At 43.7% G+C, this 12,714-nt stretch overlaps 1 protein-coding gene across 4 annotated transcripts in view; it reads right to left on the minus strand.

Annotated features, from left to right (window-relative positions):
* Positions 1–12,714, minus strand: part of tmtc1 (transmembrane O-mannosyltransferase targeting cadherins 1) — a 235,338-nt gene that overhangs the window by 115,979 nt on the left and 106,645 nt on the right. For all 4 annotated transcript variants that reach the window (XM_047390474.1, XM_047390473.1, XM_047390475.1 and 1 more), the window contains exons 7-8: positions 9,509–9,698; positions 1,365–1,486 (exon numbers count right to left, since the gene is read on the minus strand). In XM_047390474.1, coding sequence (XP_047246430.1) covers positions 1,365–1,486; positions 9,509–9,698 — 312 coding nt within the window. The remainder of the gene's footprint in view (positions 1–1,364; positions 1,487–9,508; positions 9,699–12,714) is intronic.

The following is a 12,714-nucleotide window of genomic DNA, read 5'->3' on the forward strand; positions in this document are numbered from 1 at the left end:
AATCATAATCCCAACACTTCATTCCCTTACAAAATGTCCTTTTTGACTTAAAATAAGTCCTAAATGCTAGCAAAACCTGCTTCTCACCTGTAGACTGCTGGAGATCAGCCTCAGCTCCCCCGTGACCCACTATGGAATAAGCGGTATAGAAGATGAATGAATGCCATCATATATTCACTCCAAGTTCACTGTACTCCAGAACACCCACATTCTTAGAGCCAGTAGTTGGTTCGGATTTAAGGTGCCCTTCGTGTGCAAAGTCAGGAAGGATGAGTCTGTCCTATTTTGGCCCATGGTGTTTAAATGATCTGCAGCTCAGGTTGAAGCTGGAGTGTCTTATTTCTTTATCTAGTTTTAAACAAAAACTGGCATACTTTTTACTCACATCTTGCACTTGTAACGTTTCAAGTGCAGTATCATTCAGTTTTTAAACAAAAAGTGTCAGAGGTATTACTCATATTTTGTAACCGTTATGTCTAAGTGTTGTTATTATAAATTATTTTAGTGTTACTTTGTAAATGTAATAGCTTTTCATTTATTTATTTCTGTATATTGTGCTGCTTTTTATCTTGGTCAAGACATCCTTGTAAAAGAGGTTACTAATCTCAATAGATTTATTTCCCAGAAAAAATTTATTTAAAAAACTTTAATTTGCATATGCCTTTATGATGGTGATATCAAGAGATACAAAACACAGAAAAAGAAGTGAAACAGGCACAGGTAAGTCTGCTTCTAGTCTGCGTTCCATAATTAATTAAACCCTTTACTATAAAGAATAGTGAAAACGATGATAGTGAGAAAATTGTGGTGCTGTATTGTGAGTAGTACTTCTCCATATTGTTTGTATGAGCTGATATGCTTTGTTAAGTTGTTGACTAATTTTGTGCTAAATAGCAAATCATCAGTTTCATCTTGTGGTTTGTTCAGTTTGTAACTTCACAAACTCAGGTTGCTCTGCCATTTTCTTTTTAATGTTTTTTCAGTATTTTGCCTTGCAAACCTTGCAGAGAAGACATGTTTGTTCTGTGATTTTCTAACTGTCCTGAAAATTTTAACATTTTTAGAGAACGTAATTAGCTAAACACAAACACTGTAGTACTTTTATTGACTGATACCCATCTTACATTCTATTCCACTTGTAATGGAAATTAACTCTTAAAATTGTGTTTTTATCACTTCTGGGTTTATCTACAGCAACTATTACGTTTCAAATATCTTATTTGTTTTTTTTTATAAACATTTAGGGACAGACCTACATTTTGCACACACTGCTTATAATGTATTTCTTTCAGGTTGATAAATAATGACAGTTTAAGACATTATGCGCTGTTTTTCATCTTAGATTGTAGATATAACATACTCACCTGGGCATGTAGAGAACTCTCTCAGCCACAACAAATCCCACTCTGAAGAAAAGGTTACTGGCAGGGATGAAGGGAAACACAAGGAACAACATCCCCACTAACACTTCCCTATTCTCCTGCCTCTGTAGGAGAAAAACAAAACAAAAAATACATGGAGACAATCCGAGCAAAAACACAAGATGCCATCAAAGTCAAAAAGTTTTAACTGGTGTGTTTCTGTGGGGGGAGGGGCTTGGGACGAAACAAAAACAGGAGATTGAAAGCCACATTGGTTCATAGAATGCATCACTGAGTCTAAACAGCCTATCAAAATCAACAAACAAATTATTTAAGAAATGTATTGGCTGACAGTCACGTGACATCAGTTCATTCACTTCAATCAATGACACGTCTTTCTCACACAGTGAACCACTGGTTCACAGACTTGGACACACAAAGGAAATGCTACATCTGGCAGTGTGACAAGTTGGCCGTCTGTTTCAGCAGCTCCCACTCTTTCCTGAGTTTTCTCTTTTTCAAATCTATTTTGTTAGAAATGTTGCGTGTTCCTGCTTTCCTGCCTTGTTGATGGGGAGTAAGAGACGTGGGACAGGTGCCAGCATCAAGTGACACAAGTGGAGAAGTAGTACAGATCTGGGAACTTTAATCATACCTCCCTGTCCTCAGCTCTCCACCTTTACTCGGTATGTCATCTGCTGCACCAAAAACAATACGCTGGATTTTGTTGTGCAATTATAATTATTTGATTATGAATATTTATTGAAAAGCAATATTGAACCGCCACCTTAACGTGGTGGAGGGGTTTGAGTGCTCAAATGATCCTAGAGGCTATGTTGTCTGGGGCCTAAATGCCCCTGGTTGGGTCTCCCATGGCAAACAGGCTCTAGGTGATGGGTCAGACAAAGAGTGGTTCAAGAATCCCTCATGAGGACCAAAATATCGAGGCACGTGACGTCGCCCGGTACGGCGGAGCCGGGGTCCCACCCTGGAGCCAGGCCTGGGGTCGGGACTCGTCGGAGAGCGCCTGGTGGCCGGGTTGCTCCTCGCGGGACCCGGCCGGGCCAAGCCCGAACGAGAGACGCAAGGCCATCCCCCAGTGGGCCCACCACCTGCAGGGGGAACCGTGAGGGACCGGTGCAAAGAGGATTGGGTGGTGGACACCGGCAGTAAGCGATGCTGTCAAGCTGAAGAAGGAGTCCTATCAGCTGTGGTTGGCTTGTGGGACTCCTGAGGCGGCTGACGGGTACCGTGAGGCCGAGCGTGCTGCAGCCCGGGCTGTGGCAGAGGCAAAAACTCGGGCCTGGGAGGAGTTCGGTGAGGCCATGGAGAAGGACTACCGGTTGGCCTCAAAGCGATTCTGCCAAACCGTCCGGCGCCTCAGGAGGGGGAAGCAGTGCTTCACCAACACTGTTTATAGTGGGGGTGGGAGACTGCTGACCTCGACTGAGGACATTATCGGGAGGTGGAAGGAGTACTTCGAGGATCCCCTCAATCCTGCCATCACGCATTCCGTGGTGGAAACAGAGGCTGGGGACTCGGGGTTGGACTCTTTCATCACCCAGGCTGAAGTCACCGAGGTGGTTAAAAAGCTCCGCGGTGGCAAGGCTTCGGGGGTGGATGAGATCCGTCCTGAGTACCTCGAGTCTCTGGATGTTGTAGGGCTGTCATGGTTGACACGCCTCTTCAACATTGCGTGGCGGTCGGGGACAGTGCCTCTGGACTGGCAGACTGGAGGGTGTGTTCCAACTACAGGGGGATCCCACTCCTCAGCCTCCCTGGTAAGGCCTACGCCAGGGTATTGGAGAGGAGAGTCCGGCCGATAGATAGTTGAACCTCGGCTTCAGGAGAAGCAGTGTGGTTTTTGTCCCGGCCGTGGAACACTGGACCAGCTCTATACCCTCTACAGGGTGCTCGAGGGTTCATGGGAGTTTGCCCAACATGTGTTTTGTGGACCTGGGGAAGGCATTCGACTGTGTCCCTCGTGATGCTCTATGGGGGGTGCTCCAGGAGTATGGAATCGGGGGCCCTTTATTAGGGGCCATCCGGTCCCTGTACGAGCGGAACAAGTGTTTGGTCCGCATTGCCGGCACTAAGTCGGACCTGTTCCCGGTGCATGTTGGACTCCGGCAGGGCTGCCCCTTGTCACCGGTCCTGTTCATAACTTTTATGGACAGGATTTCTAGACGCAGCCAAGGGCCGGAGGGGGTCTGGTTTGGGGACCAGTGGATTTCGTCTCTTCTTTTTGCGGATGACGTGGTCCTGCTGGCCCCCTCTAGCCAAAACCTACAGCATGCGCTGTGGCGGTTCGCAGCCGAGTGTGAAGCGGCTGGGATGAGGATCAGCTCCTCCAAGTCCGAGGCCATGGTACTCGACCGGAAAAGGATGGCTTGTCCTCTTCAGGTTGGAGGGGAGTTCCTGCCTCAAGTGGAGGAGTTTAAGTATCTCGGGGTCTTGTTCACGAGTGAGGGAAGAATGGAGCGGAAGGTCAACAGACGGATCGGTGCGGCTGCCACAGTAATTGGGGCACTGTGCCGGTCCGTTGTGGTGAAGAGAGAGCTGAGCCGAAAAGCAAAGCTCTCAATTTACCGGTCGGTCTACGTTCCTACCCTCACCTATGGCCATGAACTTTGGGTCATGACCGAAAGAACGAGATCTCAGATACAAGCGGCTGAAATGAGCTTCCTCCGTAGGGTGGCCGGGCACTCCCTTAGAGATAGGGTGAGGCACTCGGCCATCCGGGAGGGGCTCGGAGTAGAGCCGCTGCTCCTCCACATCGAGAGGAGCCAGTTGAGGTGGCTCGGGCATCTATACCGGATGCCTCCTGGACGCCTTCCTCGGGAGGTGTTCAAGGCACGTCCCACCGGGAGGAGGCCCAGGGGACGGCCCAGGACACGCTAGAGGGACTATGTCTCTCGGCTGGCCTGGGAACGCCTTGGGCTCCCCCTGGAGGAGCTGGAGAAGGTGTATGGAGAGAGGGACGTCTGGGCGTCTCTGCTGAGTCTGCTGCCCCCGTGACCCGGTCCCGGATAAGCGGAAGACGACGAGTACAAGTACGAGTACGAGTATTGAAAAGCATAATTTAAAATTATAATTCATAATTAATCATTCCTAACAAAAATCATTCACAACAGATAGATATTAGAAGTACACTATAGGAATGTGATTATTGGTCTACTAGCACTTTATAATTACAATTAAATTCCTGTAATCAATAAATTTTAGACAAAATCACACAAAATGTAACTGTATTATCAATCAGTTTTACCTGACAACATTTTTGACTCTGAGGTGGCATCGGTCATCTACTTTAGTATAGTACGTTGGAGCAGCAGCTTGTTGTTTTTGTAATGCACAATTACAACTGTGCTTTTTGTAAATTTGCAGATATTCAAATCACCCTACTCAGTTGCACATTTCATTTAGTCTGAGCATGCCATTTTTAAAAATTAAAAATTTTTAAAAATCCTATAGATCCCTACAGATGATGCTGTGCTTAATGTTACTGCTACTGTTATGCTTTAAACTGACTCCCTGCTCTCTTGTCTGTCTGCACATTTTAGAAACATTGTATCTGTGTTTATTTGAGCTAAGAAGTATCTAATTGGCTGAGTCAACACCCTCTTGCTGCGTTCACTGGATTGGCTTATTAGGAGTAATGAGAACCCATGATGTGTGAAGTGCTGATTAGAGTCGTTGTTTTGTTCCTGCAAGGCTGGCTATCAGTTTCTGGCCCCAACTTGCCTGAGAAGGAACTCCAGTGGTAAACCAGGAGAGACTGGTAATATGGCAAAAAATATTGGATTGTTTGCTTATCTGACTGATCTAATGAGTCCATTTTCTGAGCCTCAGAAACTAACTTGAAAAGTTGCAGGCTTTGTCCCTGACATCATGTATCTGCAATCAGATTATGTAATAATGGTAATTTGATGAATATATAGGAAAATGTTGTTGTTTTGTGATAGTAATGAGTAGTGGTGAATTAATTAACTATATTTCATTATGATTAATAAAATACCAAATGCTGATCCCTCAGAGTCACGATGTATTTGTCATGCATTATTTGACATATTTCTTCCATGTATTGTTATTGTGCTTTAATATGTACATTATTTTTGTTTCTCTATTGATAATAGCATTATGCTATCTTCCTTACCTTTTTCTTTCTGCTCTCGGTGGAGGAGGACGCTTTTTCTCTGTCTCCCACCCCCTCCCATATCTGCCCTGCTTCAGCTCTGTGTCTTGTCTTTGGAGCCTCTTTTTGCAAATCTTCCAAATTCTTAGTTATGGATTTGGTCAGCTGGTCTCTCAATGCAACTGATCAAATTTTCTCGAGGAGAAGACAGGGTGAAGGAGAGCCCAACTTGTCCGGACTGGACGTTTTTCTCTGGATACACAATGGACTCCTGGCAGAAGCGGAGGATTGTGTGTCTGTCGATAATGTCAGTCGAGGATGTGGAAGATGTGTATATAATTGGATGTTTGATATCAGGATTTCTGCTTTTTGGAGTCAGCGGTTACCTGGCATATCAAGAAATTCGGAGTGTCAGCAGCTGTTCTGGCTATTGTAAGGCTGCCTGGCACGTGTGATGGTATCTTCAGGGGGATCAGCACTCAGACTGAGATGTTACGTGAGCTGAATTGCAGACTGGATGTGATCCTTAGGATCGCAGGCAGGTTGCGGTTCCTGGACTCAGGGGTGAAATGGGATAAATCTTGGAGAAAGTTGTTCGCTCGGATCTGGCAAAAAGACCATGAATTTGGCTGTTTGGATTCGCCTTTGAGAAGCACCAGCGAGACTCTTAAGGCTGACGGAAAATTAAGAGTCAGCCTAACCCAAATAATTATTGTGTTTCTGAATCTGGCTCCCCTGCACGGCCTTGATGGCTGGCTATCTTCAACTTCTCCTGGAAGTTATGTAAACATGACGCTCTGCTCCCTCTGCTCCCTCCCTTCCCTGAGGACACCTGTGGACCTGCTCAGAACTTTGTGGCCGGTTGATGAACATTCCAACGAACCATCAAGGACAATGGCCTCTGTGACATCATGGACTTACTTGCACACAATCACTTGCACACACACACATGCTCAAGATAAACATATGCACCCCTCACACCACCTTCACCGTTCCCGGCATGATGTTGTTTTGTCAACTTGTTGCTTCTTTGTGCTGAGGTTTTTTGCAATCTCAAACTGTATCCTGCTAAGGATAAAGTGTGAAATATGATTTTTTTTCCCTCTACTTACCTAATGTGGCCTCTTTTCTCATCTAGCAAGGGCAGCGCCTGTGAGTGGGCACCAAAGCCTCGGTGACCCGTCCCCCTTGTCTTGTGTCATGATGTATGTTTGGATGGGTTGTACTGGAATTCTAACTTCCCCTCGGGGATCAATAAAGTATCTTTGAATTTGAATTGAATTATTTCAACAGATATGAAGGTGTCACACAAAGGTCAAGTACAACACAGCCACAGCCTTGCCGGACCTTCACAATGTGAATGAACTACAAATCATTTTATTGCATTCAACTGATATTATATTGTGCTCGACCTATGATGCAACTGTTTAAGTAGGAGCAATACCACAAAGTTATGAAATATGCTGTTGTAGATGCCAATTTTGTGTCTACAACTACTGTACATTTAATGTAGCCTGTGAAGCTGTTTGGGATTAGAAAATAAAATACTTACATGTGTTACATTCTGCTCTGTTTATTTGTATAATACCTTCAACAACTACCAGAGCCTTAGGGATCAGTTCATTTCAATGCTGAATGTCTATAAACTGTTTGTATCTTATAGGACTGAAGTACTCAATTACGTTGTATTTAACAATGTGTTAGTACTGAAAGCAGGATCGAGCTATGAGCATATAACTTGCTGTAGTTCAGTTAAAAGCTTTTAAATGTGTTCAGTATAATTTATATGTATGTCATAACAAACATGAAATGCTGTCAATCACACAAAGAAAACCTTAATAAAATGCATGTGCATAAAGTATGAAACCTAAGTAATTACAAAATCTAGATGTGCAAATGTAAATGTACACATTTCTTGTTGCATCATATGTGCTTGAAAAAAAGGTTAAGAGTACTTTTTCTATCTAACACCGTTTACTGGTACACTATCAACATGGCACATTTTAGGAGTCACTTACTGTCGGTCCAGTCCTGTGGGAACTATCTATAGGGTTCCTTTGTTAGCTGAAACCGCTAACGGCTGGCGCAGGTCAAGACAGGGATAACATGTGACTCATCACCATCTTATGAGTCTAGTAAGAATAATTTATCAAGAAAGGTTCTGAGCTTCCAATCTAGGAAATAATATTTCCCTAAATATTATTTTTCTAAATGTAATAGCTAATTGAACACCATTAAGAATCATTTATCCAGAACAGTTGTTGGTTAATATTTAAAATGATATTTACTTAAATATTTTTTTTATATTTCTTTAATAATATTTCCTTAAATATTATTTTAACAAATAGGGGCAGGTAATTAAACACCATTGAGATCTAGTCATCCAGAAGGTTGGTTCAATTCAGCAAATCATTCTTTGAAATATTATTTTACTAAAATCTTGTATTGTGAATGGTTGTTTGAAGGTATACCAATTATTGCCTAAGTTAGTTCCAAGACTATCTTAACGTCATTTCCAGAATCCTCAATATAATTCTTGGTTCTGAAACATAAATAACAATTAATGGTAATGGTCAATCAGTATTAGTCATGGTTTTTAATCATCTTTGATTCGTTTATAGTTGGTCTGCCTTATTCTTTCATTTTTCTTGGTAGTTTTAGTTGGATTGTTCTAGTATAGTAAAGAGTTTGTTGATTTAAATGTGTGGATATTCCATTCATTCATTCTTCTTTTTGCAGATGACGTGGTCCTGCTGGCCCCTCTAGCCAAGACCTACAGCATGCACTGGGGCGGTTCGCAGCCGAGTGTGAAGCGGCTGGGATGAAGATCAGCTCCTCCAAGTCCGAGGCCATGGTTCTCGACCGGAAAAAGGTGGCTTGTCCTCTTTAGGTTGGAGGGCAGTTCCTGCCTCAAGTGGAGGAGTTTAAGTATCTCGGGGTCTTGTTCACAAGTGAGGGAAGAATGGAGCGAAAGATCGACAGATGGATCGGTGCGGCTGCCACAGTAATGGGGGCGCTGTGCCGGTCCGTTGTGGTGAAGAGAGAGCTGAGCCGAAAAGCGAAGCTCTCGATTTACTGGTCGGTCTACGTTTCTACCCTCACCTATGGCCATGAACTTTGGGTCATGACCGAAAGAACGAGATCCCGGATACAAGCGGCTGAAATGAGCTTCCTCCGTAGGGTGGCCGGGCCTTAGAGATAGGGTGAGGAGCTCGGCCATCCGGGAGGGGCTCGGAGTAGAGCCGCTACTCCTCCACATCGAGAGGAGCCAGTTGAGGTGGCTCGGGCATCTATACTGGATGCCTCCTGTACGCCTTCCTCGGGAGGTGTTCCAGGCACGTCCCACCGGGAGGAGGCCCAGGGGACGACCCAGGACATGCTGGAGGGACTATGTCTCTCAGCTGGCCTGGGAACGCCTTGGGCTCCCCCCCAGAAGAGCTGGAGGAGGTGTCTGAGGAGAGGGACGTCTGGGCATCTCTGCTGAGTCTGCTGCCCCCGCGACCCGGTCCCGGATAAAGCGGAAGACGACGAGACGAGATATTCCATTCATCTTTATATTTCATTGTATACTGTACTGTGTGTGGATAAATAAATAACTCCTTCTCCTTGAACAGCTTATGTTACTAATATTTACATACTAGTACATAATAGTGTTTTTATTATTCATTTTATGTCTGTTTTGTTTCAAATGTCCGATGGTGTTGTAAATTCATTTCCCTCAGTGGATTAATAAAGTACCTCTCAAGCTTTTTTTAGATTTCAACCTATAAAAAGTTTTAAACCATTTATTAATTTCTTTCTATTGCTAATTGCTATATACATGTTTGAATATTAATGAATGTTAAAAAAAAATACATAACAAAATACCCAGATCAGTTAGTTCCAAATCTGTAAAATATTGAAATTGCAAATGTTTTTCTGGTTATTTTTTGCCCCACCAGGCCTTTATGACATTGCAATTACACAGGAAATGTGGCCTTTAATCAGCCACTTGTTACATTCTGGCTCTTACCAGCAGTGAAAAGAGGCAGTGCAAGCAGAGAGCAATCATCACCACAGCCAGCAGCATGGTGGCCATGTTGCGCACGTCACCGAGAGACTCCACAAGGGGAATGCTGCCCACCTGCCAGTCATAGCACAGCACAATGGGGGCCAGCAACAGCCAGGCATTAAAAGACAGCAGGTATGAGTAGGTTAAAAACCTGTTGGAAGAGAGCACAAAATGGACAATTGAAGGAAGGAGATACACAATAACCCTAACCCTTACATTTGAACTGTACAAATCAATTAGTATACCAACTGAAGTTTTCATTTAAAATGGGATTCCCTAGGTTACATACTGTCTACTCGTTTAAGCCTGAAACAATCACTAAATACTGAATTTTAAAGTAGTGGTTAAGATCTGTTTGCCCCTGTTTCAACTCATTTTGTTTCTCCCTTTGGCCATCGACGTCTGTGGTATTGACTTGTCTTGGCATGTCTTTGGCATGGCAGATCTTTGAGACCAATGTAAAAGGCACTGTTAAAAGCGCACTTCACTAAAAAGACAACATAAATGAGTGAAAACAGATCAAAAGTACAGAAAGTCCTTAAATAGGAAACAAATACTGTGAAAAATTATACATAAAACTAAACTGGATCAGGTTCTGAGCCTGATAACTCCAACTTGAGCAATGAATTAGGGCACAGTTTTGAACTGATTATTATTGACAAATCTCTTAGAAACTAAATGTCTTTCTTACATTCTGACCATAAAGCATTGGACCTTTAAGAATAGTAAATTGGAACAAAAAAACAAAACTAACATGCATCTTGGGCAGGGTTGCAAAAAGAAAATATAAAGAAAACCAAACACTGATTTTCACAGGTTTAAGGGTGTAAAAAAAGAGTGTATCCAGGGTAGTACAGTGAAATGACAGCGTCGGGGGTAAAGAGATAACGCAGTCCAGGTTCTTAAAGGAGAAGCCATTCAAAAAGACAAAGTAAACGTCCACCATACTTGCCAATATGCCGGACAAAGCATCCTCATATAAAACCCGATCATGAGGTTCATATGCTTAAGCAAGTTCCAGAGCCTCATCAACTACTTCTGCTGCAGCAAAAGCCAGAGCTAAAGCAAAGGCAGCTGAAGCCCGTCTTACCTTCGCAGAGAAAGAAATGATTCTTAAGTAGGAGAAAGCTGAAATCGAGGCCTTTATAGAACTTCTTCAGTGCGAAAAAGATGCGGCTACAGCAATGGCTGAGGGAGAGGCATTAGAAGCTGCTGCCAGTTCACAAGTGGACATTCATAGCAAAAGACATGATTCAGATCCCTCGCCAGTTGAAACTGCATTAAGCACCCAGCAATATGTTATGGATCAAGTAAAATCAACAAAAGGCTGTGATGAAGAAATGTTCAGGGAACAACCACCATCTAATGATGTTCCTCTGAATCCATAACAGGAGACGGATAGAGTTCAGCCAGAACATTCCAACATCAGAGACCCACAAAGCTTTCCTGTTCTTGATCCTTCTATGGATAATAACATACCAGCTAGTTTGTCTTCAGAACAGCTGCCCCCGCTTATTAATGAAAGCAACAATATAAAGCGTGAAGCTTCAGCTGCTAGCAACGAGGGTTATATGTATAACTCAGGCCCTCTACATTACAATGGGGGAAATTCTAATGTCACTAATTTTGTCAGATACTTTGCACGAGATTGTTGATACAGGTCTGCTTCAGTTCAATGATAAGCCCCAAAATTATAGAGCTTGGAAATGATCCTTTGAAAATGCAACAAGACATCTAACTCTAACCTCAAGTGAAGAAATTGACTTAAGTGGCTTAAATGGCTTGGGAAAGAATCTGCTGAGCATGTTGAACAAATTATAGCTATCCACATCAACAATCCTCATCTCGGGCTGAAAATGATATGGCATTGACTGGAGCAGTGTTAAGGTTCAGCAGAAAAGTTATTGAAGATGCCTTATTTAAAAGGATTGACAGCTTTTCCAAGATTACAAAGGAATCACACAAAGCTAAGGAAATTCAGTGACATGCTTTTGGAACTTCATTGTGCCAAAGATTATCCTAGCTTTAACTTTGCCTGTCCTCCTGATAGTACAGCTAGAACACACCAAGCTGCATGGAAACCAAACAAACAAAGAGAGGTTTCTGTGCATAAGACAGAGATAGTTCCTAAACCCAGCCCTCAAGTCACACCCCCAGCCCCACAAAAGCCACACCCCCTTCTGACATGCCAGACTTTTCATGTGAAACCTATAGAAGAATGCAGAACATTTCTAAAAGAGAACAACATATGCTTTCGGTGCTGTGCCTTCTCGACAAACATTGCCAGGCATTGCAAAGCCAAGTTGCAATGTTATGAATGTGGTGACGACCATAATAATGCAGCTCTCCACCCAGGTCCGGCTCCATGGATCCAAGATTTTGATCCCAGGATCGAGCATGGCGGAGAGCAGGATGTTTCAAAAGTAAAAGAGATTACATCCAAGTGCACTAAAGTATGTGGTGAAGACTTGAATAGCAAATCATGCTCCAAAATTTGCCTTGTAAAAGTTTATCCTGCGGGTCGTCCAAACAAGGCAAGAAGAATGTATGCAATTCACAATTAACAGAGCAACAGGTCTCTTGTTCGCTGTGAGTTTTTTTAAGTGTTTGACGATCATGGCCAAAGCTATCCCCACTCATTAAAAACATGTGGAGGTCTTAAAGAGACGATGGGAAGAAGAGCCACAGCCTACATAGTTGAGTCGCTCGATGGAGCAGTCCATATCACATTCCCTACTCTAATCGGATGCAATGACATGACAGGATGCAATGACGGGAAGTGTTGGCACTCAAGGTGAGGTCATTGGATACGTGTACACCCGGGTACCTGAAGCTGGGGACCACGTCCACAGCTGCTCCTCCGATGTGCAGGGGAGGGAGAGGGCGCTTGAACCTTCTGAAATCCACCATCATCTCCTTAGTGTTCTTCACATTGATGCAGAGGTTTTCTCTGCACCACTGCACCAGGTGCTCCACCTCCTCTCTGTATTTGGACTCATCGCTATTCGTCCCACTACTGCTGTGTCGTCTGCGAACTTCACTATATGACAGCTGGGATGTCTCGCCGAGCAGTCATACGTGAGCAGAGTGAACAAGAGGGGGCTCAACACACAGCCCTGGGGCAAGCCAGTACTGAGGGTGGAGGAGGAAATAGTGTTGTGGATCCT

This window comes from Girardinichthys multiradiatus, chromosome 17, assembly GCF_021462225.1.
Source record: "Girardinichthys multiradiatus isolate DD_20200921_A chromosome 17, DD_fGirMul_XY1, whole genome shotgun sequence".
Lineage (NCBI taxonomy): Eukaryota > Metazoa > Chordata > Actinopteri > Cyprinodontiformes > Goodeidae > Girardinichthys > Girardinichthys multiradiatus.